The sequence below is a fragment of the Mus caroli genome, chromosome 9 (assembly GCF_900094665.2).
Source record: "Mus caroli chromosome 9, CAROLI_EIJ_v1.1, whole genome shotgun sequence".
NCBI classification, from domain to species: domain Eukaryota; kingdom Metazoa; phylum Chordata; class Mammalia; order Rodentia; family Muridae; genus Mus; species Mus caroli.
Genome location: NC_034578.1, coordinates 62,310,681 through 62,327,897, shown reverse-complemented (window position 1 = coordinate 62,327,897; position 17,217 = coordinate 62,310,681). Strand labels below are relative to the sequence as shown.

At 50.1% G+C, this 17,217-nt stretch overlaps 1 protein-coding gene across 2 annotated transcripts in view; it reads right to left on the bottom strand.

Annotated features, from left to right (window-relative positions):
- The window catches only part of Igdcc3 (immunoglobulin superfamily DCC subclass member 3), a 47,837-nt gene extending 33,847 nt beyond the window's left edge, over window positions 1-13,990 (bottom strand). For both annotated transcript variants that reach the window (XM_021172984.2, XM_021172985.2), the window contains exons 1-2: window positions 13,593-13,990; window positions 10,592-10,897 (exon numbers count right to left, since the gene is read on the bottom strand). In XM_021172984.2, coding sequence (XP_021028643.1) covers window positions 10,592-10,897; window positions 13,593-13,800 — 514 coding nt within the window. In that variant the 5' untranslated portion in view covers window positions 13,801-13,990. The remainder of the gene's footprint in view (window positions 1-10,591; window positions 10,898-13,592) is intronic.
- Window positions 13,991-17,217: the final 3,227 nt, after the last annotated feature.

The following is a 17,217-nucleotide window of genomic DNA, read 5'->3' as shown; positions in this document are numbered from 1 at the left end:
GTTTTCCGAGACAGGGTTTCTCTGTATATCCCTGGCTGTCCTGGAACTCACTTTGTAGACCAGACTGGCCTCGAACTCAGAAATTCGCCTGCCTCTGTCTCCCGAGTGCTGGGATTAAAGGCATGTGCCACCACGCCTGGCTGACACGTCAGTTTTTAAAAAACTTGTTTTAAACCTTTTAGTGTGTCTGCATGTGTATCTGTATCGGTGTAAGCCACGTATGTAGGGGCCCACACAGGGGTCAGAAGAGAGTATTGGATCCCTGGAAACTAGGATTACAGATGGGTGTGAGCGGCTAGATGTGCGTACCAGGAACCAAACACAGGTCCTCTGGGAGAGCGGCAATTGCTCTCATCTATCCAATCCTGAAGGCTCAGTTTTTAAAGTCTGTAAACCCAAGTGTAGTGACGCATGCCTGTAATCCTAGCACTAGGAAGACAGGGAAGACGGCCATGAATTCAAGGTCAGCCTGGGCTGCATAGGAAGATGCCGTACAAGAAACAAACAAACAGCGAAGCTAGATTCACTCTCTAGTTTCTTCTGGCTTTTCTTGGAGTCTAGGAAGGCCACTCAGGTCACAGTGGGGCAAGCACTTTAGGACATTTTCTGCAGAATGCCTTCCGGTGAAAGAGCTACAACTTGGTTCTCTCCCATGGTGGTCTGCCCCTCACCTGCCCCTCCTCTGCGTTTAGGTGGTCTGGTCTCCATCTGCCCACCCCAAGTCCCCAGGGCCTCTTGGTAGTCTCCACTCCTCCACATTCCAGTGGCCTTGGGGGCAGCAGCCAGACCAGAAAGTCCAGTTTCTGCCCATTATCAACTGCTAGCATCTCTTTGCAACCCAACACCAGCATTCCAGAGAGCAGCCCAGGGCTACCCCACCTCACAGTCAGGGTCAGTGTCCAGCAAGGGGCCAGCCAGGCTCTCAGATTCCTCCCAGTGAGGACTGACCTCTGGGGAGGCCCTGACTTGTGGGGGAAATCTGTGAAGCCTTTCTTTTGGGGTCCTCTTTGAGCCTCCCCCTCTTTGGCTCTCTGCAGAGGGGATCTGTTCCCACAGCAGAGGGTTCCCTGGAAGCAAAGAAAGTTAGAGAAATCACTATGGAGAAAGATAGGCGAAATGGCAGACCAGTGAAGGGGGAAGGAAGGGCTGAGGAGAAGCTAGGGGAAACTGGCCGTGGGGTTTGTTAAAGGCAAACCCATCAAAGTCACTTCAGAAGGAGGCAGAGGTGGGGAGTGGTTAGAAGTTCTGAGCATCAGAGACAGAGGTGGTGCTGGGAGCCTGTGGGGTCCAAGTCTCTAACCAGACTCTCCTGTGCCTAGGGTCAATCCACCTGCCCCTCCTAGGCCCTCCACAGGCCTTCTCCTACCTTCGGTGCCCAGGATTCCCTCCTTGGGAAGCACACAGCTGTTCTCCCCTTCACTTGAGAGTAGCAAATATCAGAGTTTCAGCAAGTCTTAGGACAGAACTCAGAAATGAGGGAGAGGTTCCTTGGAGAGAGCTAGCACTTGTCCATAGGCTCACTTGGGATGGCAGACAGATTTGGGGACCCACCTAATGAATAAAAACTAGGAGCTAGATGAGCGGGGAGGAGCTATGGCCATGCCAGCCAGTCTCTAAGCAATGACACATGGCTCACCTGCTTCTCTCTCTCTCTCTCTCTCTCTCTCTCTCTCTCCCTTCTTCCCACAAGGGAAGTTCCCACAGTTAAAGAAATGCAGGGTGCCATAGGTAAGCTGTGCACAGGGCAGACATTTTTGATGGAATTACTTCCTTAGTCCAGTTTAAACAAAGACAGGAGGGAGCTGTCTGGTTTGTCATTCTGGATACCTTTCTGTTCCATTCCACTTTTATTAAGGGGGTGTAAAATAACCTTCAAGCTACTGTGCGAAAGTCTCTCTTCAACACACACACACACACACACACACACACACACACACACACACACACACACTCCAGCCTGCAGGGGCTCTGGAGAGGAGAAAGGCAATACAAGCAGGCCAGGAGTGAAAAAGTCCTTTCTCCCTAGGGGTGGGAAGGGGGCAGAGGGTTAAGGGGGGCTGGGGGCCTGTTTCATTTGCAGGCTGCAAATGCCTCTCCTATTCACGGGCCCACATTCCCAGCCCAGGCGCCTGGGCACTGACAATGCAGGGACAGGAACAGAGAAGATTTGCACATTGTGTTTAAGGGGCCAGCTGGCTGCCTGCGACAGTGGAGCCAAGGTGTGGGAACCAGAAGCACTCAACTTCCACACTCGAGTCCTGCGGGTGGGGTGAGGGGCAGCCCTGAGCCCTGCACAGAGCTGGAGGCCTCCCTCCCATCAGGGCCAAAGTGCCCCTGGGCTGTCAGGCCAGAGAGCAAGGTCCAAGGCAGGAGAGGAGATCTAAGACCCTTCTCAGAGGAGAATCAGGCAATTGAATGAGAGTCACACCCCATCTGGTGGGGTCCACAGAGCTTCAGCTCCTCCAGAGAAGAAAAGGCAGCCCATGGTCCTGCCCTGTGTGAAACACATGGTACGTTCAGATCCATTCTCCATGTTCACAGCCTGTGTTCCTTGGAACTGTGCTATCAACCCAGCGATTTCAGAAATAAAGGAGAGAAAGAGCGAGCGAACGAGCGAGAGAGAGAGAGAGAGAGAGAGAGAGAGAGAGAGCGCACTTTGAGCCCAGAAGGCCACATGTTCATTTAGTTTTTACCAAGCTCCTCAGGCAGGGGATGTGAGAAATACAAAAGCTGAGAAGCCCCCCCAGGAGCTTAAAATCTAGCTGAAGAGACAGATGGAGTGTGTAGCTATAAAACAGTTACTTAACAATACAAGCAGCCATTGCCAAGGCTCTAACCTGAATGCCACAAACACAATTGCTCCCAGCATAGGAGAGGAAGAAGAAAGGACTAAGTTAAAGGACTGAGGAGGGACTGGGAAGGCAGAGGGCAAGAATGGACAGGGGAAAGGCACAGCAGAGGCAGGTCTGCCCTGAGAGCCTTATACAGAGATAGGCCTGCGCACCACAGTCTCAGTAAGCTGTTCATGTGGGCAGGGATCCTGGGGTCCCAAAAGGGCCTTTCCACTCTTCTGCTCTTTCTTTTTTTTCCCCCTTTGGTTTTTCGAGACAGAGTTTCTCTGTATAGCCCTGGCTGTCCTGGAACTCACTTTATAGACCAGGCTGGCCTTAAACTCAGAAATCTGCCTGCCTCTGCCTCTGCCTCCTGAGTGCTGGGATTAAAGGCGTGCGCCACTACGCCCGGCTCTCCTCTTTCTATCACCCCTCAAAACTTACTCAAAAATACCAAACAGTGACCTACATGTGGGCTTGGGAGACAGTCTAGTCAGTAAAGTACTTGCCTTGCAAGCATGAGGACCTGAGTTCAATTCCCAGAAAGTGCTTGTAGGAAAGAAACAGAGACATCAGTCCTAGTGCTAGGAAGGTGGATACAGGCAGACCCCTGATGCTCTCTGGCCAGCCAGCCTAGCCTACCGTGAGAGCTCCGGGTCAGCCAGAGACTGTTTCAATACAACAAGGTGGGCTGGGTGTGGTAAGTCATGGTTTGAATTCTAACACTAGAGAGGCAGAGACAGGTGGATCTCAATGAATTTGAGGCTAATCTGTTTTACACAGTGAGTTCCAGACCAGTCAAAGACACACAGTGAGACCTTGTCTTAAAAAAAACAAAAGCAAGGGCTGGAGAGATGGCTCAGTGGTTAAGAGCACCGACTGCTCTTCCAGAGGTCCTGAGTTCAAAATGAATAAATAAATATTTTTAAAAATGTTAAAACAAAACAAAACAAAGCTGGGCAGTGGTGGCGCATGCCTGTAATCCCAGCACTTGGGAGGCAGAGGCAGGTGGATTTCTGAGTTCAAGGCCAGCCTGGTCTATAGAGTGAGTTCCAGGACAGTCAGGGCTACTACACAGAGAAACCCTGTCTCGAAAAACCAAACCAAAACAAAAACAAAAACCAAACCAAACCAAACAAAACCAAAACAAAACCAAAAAAACAAAACAAAACAAAAATCCCAGAATGATGCCCCAAGACTGTCCTTATGCTTCTACACTTATATGTGCAAACATGAACACACACACACACACACATGATTAGCAAGTAATCACCCATTTATCATGAGATATCACATCATGAGAGAGGTGAACTCCCAGTGGGAAGTATGTCTACTTGGTGGACACTCACCCACCAGTTGACATTTCAGTTTCAATACCTGTTTCCTGCCCTGACAGTAAATAGATGTCTTTGGAAAGCAGCAAAGGACATTTCCTTGGGTTCCCTCACTGAGTCACCCTTCAAGGAGAGTGGGAAAGCTTTAGCTTCACATCTGGGCCTGGACTATTAGCTTTCAGGTGATGAAGACGTTCACAATAACAGCCCTGGGGCCAAGACCCACTCCATACCACCCACTCAGGGCCCCGTAAATACACTGAGTCGCCCCCAGCAGCTCCTGTCCAAGCTTCTCCTGGCCACACCCAAACGTAATTCCAGACTAAACAGCCATCAGTCATGTGGAAAGAGGACCCAGAGATGGCCTGCCTTCTCTCCCTCATGCATCCTGAGAATGGTTCCGCTCTTGGAAGTTCCTATGGGTCTGAATTCTGGGTCCCCTCCTAAGAATCATGCCACAGCCAGGACTGGAGTCACAGCTCAGAATAGTAATAGTACATGTGGTTGGTTCCTCATCAACAGTCAAGAGCCCTCTCGATGGCCTGTGCTGAGCTCTTCGTGCACATCATCCGTGAATCTGGGGCTCCAAGAGGTTAAGTGACTTGCCCAAGGTCCCAAAGCCAGTGGGTAGTGGGGGCCAAAGGCCACAGCCACCAAGCCCAGATCTGTTTGCTCTACCAGCCTACATCTGAACTAGGCCTGCCCAGCCTGGCTTGATTGTAGGCATAATGGTTTTGTATGCTGTGTAAAGTTTACCCTTGTGTTATTCAAATGTTGATTTCTCTGCCCTCATTTTATTTCAACCCGGACATGGCATTGTAATGTGTATACTCAGAATCTCTTGTCTTGGGTTTGTTTAAACATTTTTTACCATTTATTCTCTGCCTTGTCAATAAATGTTGATCACCCAATGGCTGGGCAGAATAGAGAATAGGCCAGGACATCTGTCAGCCAAAGGAAGGAGAATGGGGAGAGAGGGAGATTCAGATGGGCTGGGAAGATAGAGGATTTGGAGCCATGAAGAAGGGGTGCAGAAATACACCGGAAGCCCAAAGAGCCAGATCAATAATAATATGCAAGTATCATGGGATGGGGCTGGGGGGTAGCCAGATTAGCATAGGAGGTTAAGGTAGATCATTAAACTGCTCAGCTATTGAGGCGCAGTTTTAAATAAACCTTGTTTTTTTCTGTGTGGTGATTGGGGACTAGCATAAGGTAAAGAAGTATAGCCGCTGGATTAATTCACTGCTAGTATTTATATTAAAGACAATCCATTAACATCTTGATAAATATGCATCTGGCATCAGTGGACAACACCTACCACTATCCAAGATACTCAGTATGTTTTCCTAGGCATCAAGTCCTTTATTCTACTACCTCAACAAATGTTCCCAAAGCCCAGATACACTGAGGGGAGGGATTACAGCCTTTGTCCAAATAGGTATACAGTGACTCAAAAGGGTTAAACAACATTTGCTTAGGGTCTCTGGTTAGTGAGTGGCCGAGTTGGTTCAAACCTACTTGGCCTCTGCCCTTGAAGCCCTTGCTCTATAGACTTCATTAGGCCACCTGCAGTTTCTCAAACTAGAGATTATGATGTGAGATTAGGACTTAAGACTGGGTGGCCACTTAAGAGTCAGTCAGTTGTGGGTCAGCAGCATTGACACCACCTGGACTCTTATTAGATACAGAAATTCAAGCCTTGTCTACATGCTTAGATTCAAAGTCATACCTTACCAAGCCCCTCCCCCTGGGGGGTTGTCAGAAGGAGTTCAACTTGGGGAATGTTGCACTTGATCACAGGGTGTTTCTCTTTTATCCCCTCATGAGATTGGGACCACGAATCAGGAGGCAGGACGGAGAGCTCCTACTGGAGAGCAGAGAGTTGGGAAGAGATCCCTTACTTATCTCCACCTCTTCAGGCTAGCCTCCTCCCTCGCCTTTTTAAACTTTTAAATGTACAGATGTTTTGCCCGCCTGCATGACTATGTACCATATCTGTGCCTAAGGAACTCCAACTCTGGGACTGGAGTTGTGAACAGTTGTAAGCTGACACATAAGCTCTGGGAATTGAACCTGGGTCCTTTGGAATACCAACAAGTACTCTTAATCACTGAGCCATGTCTCCAGCCCTAAGGGGGCTTTTTGGAGTAAATCAGGCAACAATAATCTCATTCAGCAAGAGGGAGTCAATGCATGCATCCCTCCAGAGGGATAGCAGAGGGTCTCTGTGGTTAGGTCAGGGAAGGTGTACAATAGAACATGGAACCCACAGTCTCATGGCCTGGTAGATTTCCCTGGAGCTTTCTCTGAATGGCAACAAGCGAGAAAGCCCAGGCTGGAAGTGGAATCAGGCAGTTTGCTTCGTCCAGAGATTGCCTCTGTGGCAGCCAAGATGACATTGGAAGGCTTAGCCTGTGAAGCTCACTTTAAACAAACATGGCGTTTTTGTTGACGTGTTTTGTTACTGAGTGGCTCCTGTGTGTCAGGCAGAGTTTAGGATGCACTGTTCCTTGTGACTCTCCTTCAGAGTGGGATGCTACGTATGCATGTGTCACGGTCCAGGAGATTCGCCCGAGGGAACACAAACTCCCCATCAGCAACTCTCAGTTCTCAACCTTCACACTATGAGCCTGTGAGACAGCAAGGCAGAGAGTCCAAGCCTCCTGAGATCATGAGCTTGGGAGCTTAGAACCTCGATCCCAAACTGCAATCCCAAGGTTAAAGCAGAGCCCAGCTTTGGGGAGATGTGGACAGAGGGCCCTCTGATCTAGGGCTTGGATGCCTTAGCAGACCTGCCTGGAAGCAGTGCTAAGCGAGCTTACTCCTTCTACCTAGCCAACCCTAGAGTTCACAGGAGAAGTGGGGGATCCTAGAGGCCACTCACACCTTATCACAAAGCCCCTTTCCCATATCCTACAACATCTGCAGTGCCAGCAGGCAAGGTCAGGGGATGAAAGCTAGGGAGAAAATGGAGGCTGATAATCAGCTTTGAAGCTTCCCAGGGACATCAGCCTGTGAAGTAAAAAGATGGAACCGCTTACACAGTTGCTTGGAGCCAAAGCAAGTCCCCATGGGACAGAGACTTAGAAGCAAGGGGAAGAGTATATACCAGACTAACACTCAGAGACAATTCTCTTAGCTGTTTCTGGGACCCCAAAGGATTAACCTCAGGCCAGCTCCACCCACAGCTCAATTCCTTGCATTGCTAGTGTTGAAAGAAACAAAACCTTTTTTTTTTTTTTGAGACAGGGTCTCTTTATTTAGCCTTGGCTGTCCTGGAACTTACAGGCCAGACTGGATTCACTAATATAGACCAGGCTGGCGTTGAACTCACAGAGGTCTGATGGTAAGTAGTGAACTACCATGCCCAGCTCAAACAAAATATCTTGAAGTTAACATCACACACAGAAAGAAAAAAAAAAACCCAAGTGAGTTCAAGGCCAGCCTGGTCTACAGAGTGAGTTCCAGGACAGCCAGGGCTACACAGAGAAACCCTGTCTCGAAAAACCAAACCAAACCAAACAAACAAACAAAAAAAGAAATAAAAGAAGGTTGATAGTGATTGAGGAGGACACGACATCAACTTCTGCCCTCCACACATACGTTCATGTCCCCTCATATGTGTACATACATGAACATGTACACATATCACACACATACAATGAGGCTGAGAGGTAGGTTGCTAACTGAGTATGTTTAAATCCCTGTGTTTGATTCCCAGCATAAAAAAGAAGAAAAACCACATCTACCTCTGAGCCTTTACCTCCCAGGATCCTTTGTGGTGATGCAAAGACCCAACAGCCTCTACCTTTCTGCACTAAAATGGGCCATAGCATTGTGGAAGGACTCATGACCTTCCATGTCCTCACTGCCACCCAGAAGACTGTGGATGGCCACTCTGGGAAGCTGTGGCACGCTGTCTAGGGGGCTACCCAGAACATCACCCCTGCACCCACCAGTACTGCCAGGGCTGTGGGCAAGGCTATCTCAGAGCTGAATGAGAAGCTCATTGGCATGTCTTTCTAGGTTTCTACCCCCAGTGTGTCTGTTGTGGATCTGACATGCCGCATGGAGAAAGCTGCCAAGTATGATAACATCAAGGTGGTAAAGGGGGCTGGAGAGATATGGCTCAGCGGTTAAGAGTACTTGACTGCTCTTCCAGAGGTCCTGAGTTCAATTCCCAGCAACTACATGGTGGCTCACAATCTGTAATGGGATCTGGTGCCCTCTTCTGGTGTGTCTGAAGACAGCTACAATATATTCATATGATAAAATAAATAAATACATCTTTAAAAAAAAAAGAAGGTGATGAAGCAGGCATCTGGACCCAAAGGACATCCTGGACTACTACGCCAGATGCCAGCTTATCCCCTAAGTCTTTAACAGAGATACCCACCCTTCCACCTTTGATGCATTGTTCTCAATGACAACTTTGTAATCTCATTTTCTGGTATGAAAATAGATATGGCTACAGCAACGGAGTAGTGGACCTTGTGGCCTACACGTGGCTTCCAAGAAATAAGAAGCCTGAGACTACACACCCCTATAAGAACAGAGAGAGAGGCCCTTGGGTGCTAAGGACTCCCTGTCAGAACTCATCCCTCCTCAAAACTGAGCATCTCCCTTCAAAGTTTCCATTCCAGACCCACAGAAGAATCTTGCGGGGGAGGGGGCTTATTTTCTTGGATACCATCAATAAAGTTCACGCTACCCACAAAATGAATGAATGAGTGAATGAATGAATGAACGAATGAAACAGGGCAGCTTTTTCCTGGGAAGTCTCATCCCTCCCATCGCCAGACTCCAGGTCTTCCTCTGGTTCCCGCTCACACACCCTGCCATCTGCTCAGAGGCTGTATGGGTCTCCCTTGCCTGGTGTAGAGGGCCAGCGCCAGGGGTGGCTGAGCCAGAAGTGATTCCCATCTCTAAGTCCAGGGCTGCTTCCCAGCAAACTCCATATGGGGGCCTGGATCAGTCTTCCTCAGAACAAAGCGGGCATCCTCAGCCCAGCAAGAGGGCTCCTGCCTGGAACAATTCATCACTCACCAGCCTGTTCAAAGTAACAGTGCGAATGTCCTCTGAGCCAGGAAGGGACTTGTCAGCGTTCAGAGGGAAGGAGGCAGCGCGCCATAGGAGGTAAGCGGGAGGGCACAGAGTTCAGGTTGCCCAGGCTGCAGGCTGGCTCTTCTGACTCCTAGCATGTCAGCACAGAATCCCACCCTCCCCAGGCCCAGAATTCTCATCTCTAAAAGGGGGTTTTTACCACATGTCTCCCTCAGTCATTCTGAAGAGTCAATGAGGTAAGTCACATAAAGCATTCCGAGCACCCAGCAAGTACTAAATAAATGTGGGCGAGCATTATTACCAAAGCCAAAGCGGCTTTCTAAGGAACAGCTGCCTCCCTGAAATACAGAGATCTAGGATGGAGACCACTGTTCACTGGCCTCAACTTTTGCTGTTTTTCAAGGACAGTGTCTTTCTTTCCTTCCTTCCTTCCTTCCTTCCTTCCTTCCTTCCTTCCTTCCTTCCTTCCTTCCTCCCTCCCTCCCTCCCTCCCTTCCTCCCTCCATTTATTTATTTATTTATTTATTTGAATCCTCCTGTCTCCAGTTCCCCAGCACTGGGATTTAGGCTGCTGCTACCACACCCGGCTTTTTATAGGATTCTAGGGATCAGACCCAGGTCCTCAAGCCTGTGCAGCAATGACTTGGCTAACTAGGTTCTTTCCCCAGCACCTATGTTTTTGTTGTTTTGCTTTTAAAGAAAAATTTTGACCAGTTTGAGACTCATTACTGGCATAGTGAAGTCTTATCCTATTGGGAGTGTTTCAAAGTTAACCTATAACTAAAATTTTCATGTTACCAAAATGTCCCTTCAAAAATCTAAGTGCCAGAGCTGGGAGTGGTGGCGCACGCCTTTAGTCCCAGCACTCAGGAGGCATAGGCAGGAGGATTTCTGAGTTTGAGGCTAGCCTGGTCTAAAAACTGAGTTCCAGGACAGCCAGGACTATACAGAGAAACCCTGTCTCGAACACCCCCCCCAAAAATCTAAGTGCCCCCACAGAATAAGGCAAATGTTTCTATTTTCAAACACTAGAACCATATTTAATGGACCAGGATGCTCTTGTGTGACATACATGTGAAAACCTTCATATGCCAAAGGAAGGCATGGATGAGGCCCTGCCTCCAGCCTGTGAGGCTTTGGCTTCATTCTTGTCAGTTTACATTCCAGTCACGAAAAACAGCACATGACATAACTGTGCCATCTAAAGTCCCCACTGTGCCACCTGTCAACTGAGCCAAACTAGAAAGTATGTTCTTTTGAGCTTTACAAAATATAAGCCTCTTCCCGTGCCCTCGTGATATAGACTGACCCTGGTCACCAGTCTGGTTTATACAAGGGACAAAAGGGACACGTACTTACTTGCAGCCTGGATACGAGCCTTCCGACTGACCAGCAGCCCAAAGCGGTTCTGAGCCACACATTCATAATCACCCTCATCTGAAGGGCTACCTCCTTGCTCCAGCCTGAAGTGGTGGATCAGCAAGGAGCCATTGGCCAGCAAGGTGGTGTGGGTGCCCTCTGGTAGCTCTGCTCCATTCTTCCTCCAGGAGACTTGCACTGGAGGGGTGCCCTCCACTTTGCAGCCCAGCACTATGGGCTGCCCAGGGTTGGCAATATCATCATTTGGCTCCATAGAAAATGCCAGTTCAGCAGAATGGCCCAGACCTGAATTAGGGAAGGGGAAATGGAAGGAAAGGAGATGTGAGCATGAAGTGTACATACAGCCAGGAAGAATTCCATACACAGAGATGTCCATTTCCATAGTCCCACGTACCCACTGCATGCCTGTAGTGTATCTGTCAGCAAAATAGGAGTCCCTAATGTACACACAAACTTTATGTATTACAAATGCCACCCCGTGCAGTGTTTTACTTAAATTCAACCACTGTAGAAGAGAGAATACCATTTATACCACTCGCTCTTTCACAAATAAGAAAACCGAAACCTGGAAATGTTAGGTGACATGCCCAGGACCTCACAATTGGTCTTTGCAAATCTGAGTCTTGGAGGGTTGGAGAGATGGCTCAGTGGTTAAAAACACTGGCAGCTCTTCCAGAGGACTCAGGTTCAATTTCCAGCACCCACATGGGGAACACAGCAACCATCTGTACCCAGTCTTGAGGATCTCATGCCCTCTATTGGCCTCCGTGGAAGCCAGGTGTGGAGAAGCACAGATGTGTAGGGAAGAAAAGCACCCTTGCACGTAAAATGAACTTAAGATTTTTAGAAAAATCAGAGTCTCAAAGGCAAGACTGAGCTCAACACTGCCTCCGCTTTTGTCACCCTGCACGGGCACTGAAGCCTCACAGACGTTCAGGATGGAATCTTAAAAATTCAGTGAGATCCCAGCTTCTCCTCATCAACTATTTAAATCAAGGAACAGCAATGTGGCTTGTGTCGCATGGTTGTTTGACATGATTAACAAGAGAGCACTGCAGAAAATTAAAATCCCTAAAGCAGTGCAAAGGGCTGAGATGTAGCTCATTTGGTAGAATGTTTGCATAAAATCCTGGTTTCCTTCCCCAGCACTGAAACCCAGCATGGTTCCCTGTAATTCCAGCACTGGTGGGATGGAGGTGTGAGGACCAAGAATTAAAGTGAGAGGCATTTTGGCTTTTCACATACAAGGGAGACAACATGTCCCCTCACTGTGATTAAAAAAAACAATAACAATTAAGCCTTGTGTGGGCCATGCACCTTTAATCCCAGCACTCAGGAGGCAGAGTCAGGTGAATCTCTGAGTCCCAAGCCAGTCTGATCTACAGAGGAAATTCCAGGGCAGCCAGTGATACACAAAGAAACTCTGTCTCCAAAAAAACCCCCTAAAAAGCAGAATGAAATAGAAATAAATCAGGTTTCTATTTCCTGGTAAAAATCTCAGAGACTTGGTCCAGTGCCTGGTAGGGAGACTCAGTATTCAGGGTACAGGCTGTGTATGGCCTGTCCTCCTTATCCCATGCTCTGGGTGTTGTTTCTTTGGCCTTTGTTATAAGGAGAGTTGGGGAATGGTAAACATCAACTTATATTTCCCAAATTTAGCAGAAAACACTTGTGTACCTAGAATCTTCACTCCCGGATAACCTCAGGATAAAAAAGAGCGGGAGGTGTGGGAGGGATGAGTGAATCAGAGCCCAGGCAGAAGGAATAGGCTCTCATATCCCAGAGGTGACAGCAAGTCTCTCCAGCAAGTACTTTACCAGATCAGTTATGCCTTCACTCCAAGAGAAACAAGCCCTCTTGGTCTAAAGGGGCGGGCACCGAGCTCCCACCACACATTTCCAGGGAACTAGTGACCCTGGACCCGGCTCCTCCCTCGCAGACTCAAGCCCCTCCCGGCTGGGTGAGACCTAGTGGGGTGGAGGGTCTCGGCATTGCCTCCTCTGTAGGATAAGGACAGTTTAAGACACTTGAGGCTCACAGTCGTTCAAATCCTTTACATCCTCCACATATCCTAAGTCTGAGGCTCCTCTTCCCCCAATCCAACCCCGCTGTAGCTATCGGGGATAAAGTTTCTCTCGGGTGCAGATGCAATATTTTGCTTTTTAGGAAGGAAGGGAAGGAAAGAATAATCCAAATGTGTGTCTGCGAAGGACTTGAGACAGAGGAGGGCTTAGATCCACATCCTTCTTTGCTGAGATGAATCTTTTACAGCCCGGGAGGAAACGACGGGTGGCCCGGAGAACCCAGGGCCCGGACTCCTAGAGAGCTCCCTCGGGGAAGGGCGGGGCCCTGGGCAGCACCGCTGGCAGGCGCTTGCGGTGGGCGACCCTTTCCTCCAGCTCTCCCAGCCCTTGGCAGGATGGCCCACTCGGTCCACCAGGAATCTTTCCTTCCTGTTCGTCGGATACCCCCGAACCCAGTCTCAGTTCTAAACCCTGGGGGATGCCTTCTCAGCCCAGTGCAGTAGAGTCCGGGACTCCGACCCTGATCTGCCGCTTCCGGCTTCGTTCGCCTCGGGCTACTCAGGGTCCCCAGCCGAGCTCTGTGCACCCGGGCTCGCCTTCCTTGGTTGGGACTCCTCCGCTCTTTCTCCTCGGGCATGTTTCCTCCACTCCGCACTGCCAGCCTGCCTTCCCAACTCCCGCTTTGCTTTGCTCCGCTCCCAGCTCCTCTGCCCAGAATCGGGGTCCTGCCCTGAACCTATCCTGAGCACCGAAGGCGTAGAGAACCGAGCCCCGGCCCTCTCCCGGGGTTCTCCCGCTGAACCCCTGCAGTCCTTCAAACTACCGGCAGCCCTGCCGGAGTGGGTTTCCCCGTGCCCGCAGCGCGCTGTCCGCCAGGTTCCTCCAGCACGCGCTCCTAGCGCAGGTTCCCGCAGTGTCCCGGGGTCCGCCCCTCTCGCCTGGGTCCTGAGGCTCACCCAGGCTTGGCGCAGGCAGCGGCAACAGCAGCAGCAGCAACAGCAGCGGCGGCGGCGGCGGCAGCAACGGCGGCAGAAACTGGGGCCGGCGCAGCGCGGGCAGGCGGCGCGGGGACGCGGTGCGCGGCTCAGCCATCGGTCTCTCGGTCCGCTGGGCTCGGCGACGCACGGCGCTGCTCAGGGGGTGGGGGGGGTGGGGGGGTCTCATGGGCTCACAGCGTCCCGCGGGGCCGGCGCCGGAGCCGGGGCCGGGGCTCGGGCCGGGGCCGAGCCCGGGCGGCGGGAGGCTGGGGCCGCATGCCGGCCTTAGCGGGGATCGGGTATCACGGAGAGCGCCGCTTGCGCCATCTTGCACCCACCGCGGCGATCTGTCAGCCGCGCCCGGGGTGCGCGCTCCGCACTCCGCCCGCGCCCGCACCGCCCTCCTCCTCTGCCCGCCGCCCCCCTCTCCTCCCCTCCCCCAGCCCCCTCTCCCTGGAGGCCGGGTCTGGGGAACAAAAGAGCCGGCGAGCGCTTTAAGCGGCCGGACATTCCCGGCTGCGCAGCGGACGCGCCCCCTGCGCTTTGAACTGCAGCGGGAGCTGCCGCGCCAACCCGGACAGCAGTAAGGTATCCGCTCCTCGTGGTCCGTCCGGACTTGAGGATCTGGGAAAGTGAAGACTGTGAGAGAGGGTCCCAGCTGCGGAAAAACACGCAAAACTGAGGGGTTTGCGTCCCCCCACTTTCTCAGCGGTGTCTCTTCCACTATACCCAACTCTGTGTTTTTAAAGACAATTCCCTTAAAACTGCTCAAAGTTGTTAGACATTCGGTATCCTCTAGGTTCCTTGTCCTATTCAAGGGATGAGTCGTGTAGCTTCAAGACTGGCTTCTCAAGACTAAGTTAGGGCACTCCCGTAGGTGATCTGGGACGAGCACCCCTAACATGACAATAAGAGCCCCATAGAAACCCGAGACCCCTCCCAGTTCTGCCTGCTGTCCAGCCCACTCATTCTCACCGAGTTGGTCTGAAACCTGAAGACAACACTATCTTCCCTCAACTTTGAGGATCTTTAAGAGCAAGGGTCCAGGTAAACGACCTGTAGCTAGGTCAGCACACTGGAAGGTACAGTCGCCAGCAACTTCTCTTTGCCATAGTATCTGATGTCTTACATATGAGAAGACAGCTCTTCAGAGAGACATATATGTGCTGCCCAAGTTGATGCTGAGTCTTGCCTTTTTACTACTGTATGCAGCCATGTGTTGGGGTCCAACTTGATGGGGGAGTCCATCAAAATTACAGAGCACCCACTTTATCCTGGTAGCAGTGTCTGTCTCTGGCAGGATTTGGAGGCAAGAGTGTAATGGCTTCTCACCTCTCCTAGCCCAGCGTGGCCTTGAATCCACTTTGTAGTAGAGGGTGATCTTGGAATGTTTAATCCTCCTGCCTCCACCTTCCAAGTTCGGGGAGTAAAAGTATTTGCCACCATGCTTTCATACAGGTAAGTAAAGAAAGCTTGGTTCAGCAGGGAAAGAAACCTGCAGGCAAGCCTGACTCACCAGCATCCCTGGAGCCTACATGGTTGAAAAAGAAAATGACACCCATAGGAAATTATTCTCTGACAGCGAGCCACACTTGCTCCATGGCACATGTACAAACACACACACACACACACACACACACACGCACACACACACACTCACACAGAGTAAATAGATAAAATGTCCTGCAATTCTCTAATTTAAATCTAATTTTAAAAACTTTCAGAGGAGTTCAGGATAATGGCACACATCTTTAATCCCAGCACTTAGGAAGCAGAGGCGGGTGGATCTCTGTGAGCTCAAGGCCATCCTGATCTACATAGAGAGTTTTAGGGCAGCCAAGGCTACATAGTGAGACCCTGTCTAAAACAACACAACCAAAACAAAACAAAAAGCCAAGCAGAGGTGGCATACACCTTTAATCCCAGCACTCAGGAGGCAGAGGCAGAGGATCACTGTGAATATGAGGCCAGCCTGGTCTATAGAGCTAGTTCCAGGACAACTAGGGCTGCACAGAGAAACACCGTCTTGAAGCCTCACCCCCAAATAAGTAAATAAATAGATAAATAAATAAATAACAAAACAGAAAACCTTTAGGCCTCTAGAAATTAGATGTTTGTCCATGGGCAGATCTGCATTCATATGAGCCTGAGAAGATAGCCTGCAATCCTGTGAGCAGAGCAGAGACCCCAGTCTGCCATTGCCACAAAAGGATTCATTGAGGAAGGGCCGGAGTGAGGCCTCTACAGACAACAGGGAAGGTGGGACTGAAGAAGGGGCCTCCTTGCGGCCTAAAGTCCTGGAATGCCCTCCTGCAGGCCTTGAATTATCAGCCACCCCTTATTGACATGTTCTGGACTCCAGAGAGGTCAAATTGGTGTCCTGAATTGCTGTCATTTTAAATTCATCTTGACAAGTGTTTAATTCTTCTTTATCACAACCCGTGGTCTGAGAGTGATATGCAAATAATGGCTATTCTGCTGCATGCAAAATGTGCAGTATCTCTCTGTATGATCTGTCAATTAACTCTGAGCCTGGCCCACCAGCCACTTTGGGGGTGGTCTTGGGCATGACAGCCTCTGCTGGCCTATGATTCCTTCCAATGAAAAGGCACTTTCTGGGCTCCTTAAAGATCTCAGCAGAGGGCAGCTGTCAGCTGTGAACCTGAGATGTGTGGAGTACGAGTCTGAGCATGGAGAGTTCTGAGACTGTGTACACACCTGAGGGTGTTTGTGAAGAAGAGCATGCAGGGTGAACCTGACGGGTCATCCCAGGTCAGCTATGATGCAGCTCAACACATCGGTGGACCACAATGCATGTCACAATTTCAAAGGGTTGGCAGGGATCTGGTACACTCCTCCAACTTAAGAGGCATGCATGTGGTGTGCCTGTGTATGTGCAGGCAAACACTCATTACACATGCTAGGTAAGTATTCAACTGCACAATGACATTTGCAGTCCCTTTTTTTTGGGTTTTTCAAGACAGGGTTTCTCTATGTAGCCCTGGCTGTCCTGGAACTCACTCTGTGGACCAGGCTGGTCTCGAACTCAGAAATCCGCCTGCCTCTGCCTCCCAAGTGCTGGGATTAAAGACAAGCACCACCATACCTGGCTGAAGCTTTAGGTTTTTTTTCTTGGACCCATCTTCTTTCTACTCTCAAAATTTACTGTTTCCTATCCTGGGCCAGGAAAACTGAGAAAACTCTATAGTCAGTTGGTTCCAGAAAGAACATATCTTGAGGCTTAGGGATGGCTTATCACTCTTGTAGAGGACCCTGATTTGGCTCTCAGTGCCACTACTGGATGGCTCACTAAAATCCAGTCCCAGGGGATCTGAAGTGCTCTGACCTCTGTGTAAACCAACATGCAAAATTCTTTAAAGTTAAAAGAGCAACATGTCGGGCCTGGAGAGATGGCTCAGCAGGTTAAGAGCACTGACTGCTCTTCCGAAGGTCCTGAGTTCAAATCCCAGCAACCACATGGTGGCTCACAAACATCCGTAATGAGATTGGATGCCCTCTTCTGGTGTGTCTGAAGACAGCTACAGTGTATTTGCACATAGAAAATAAATCTTTAAAAAAGAGAGAGAGAGAGCAACATGTCTGG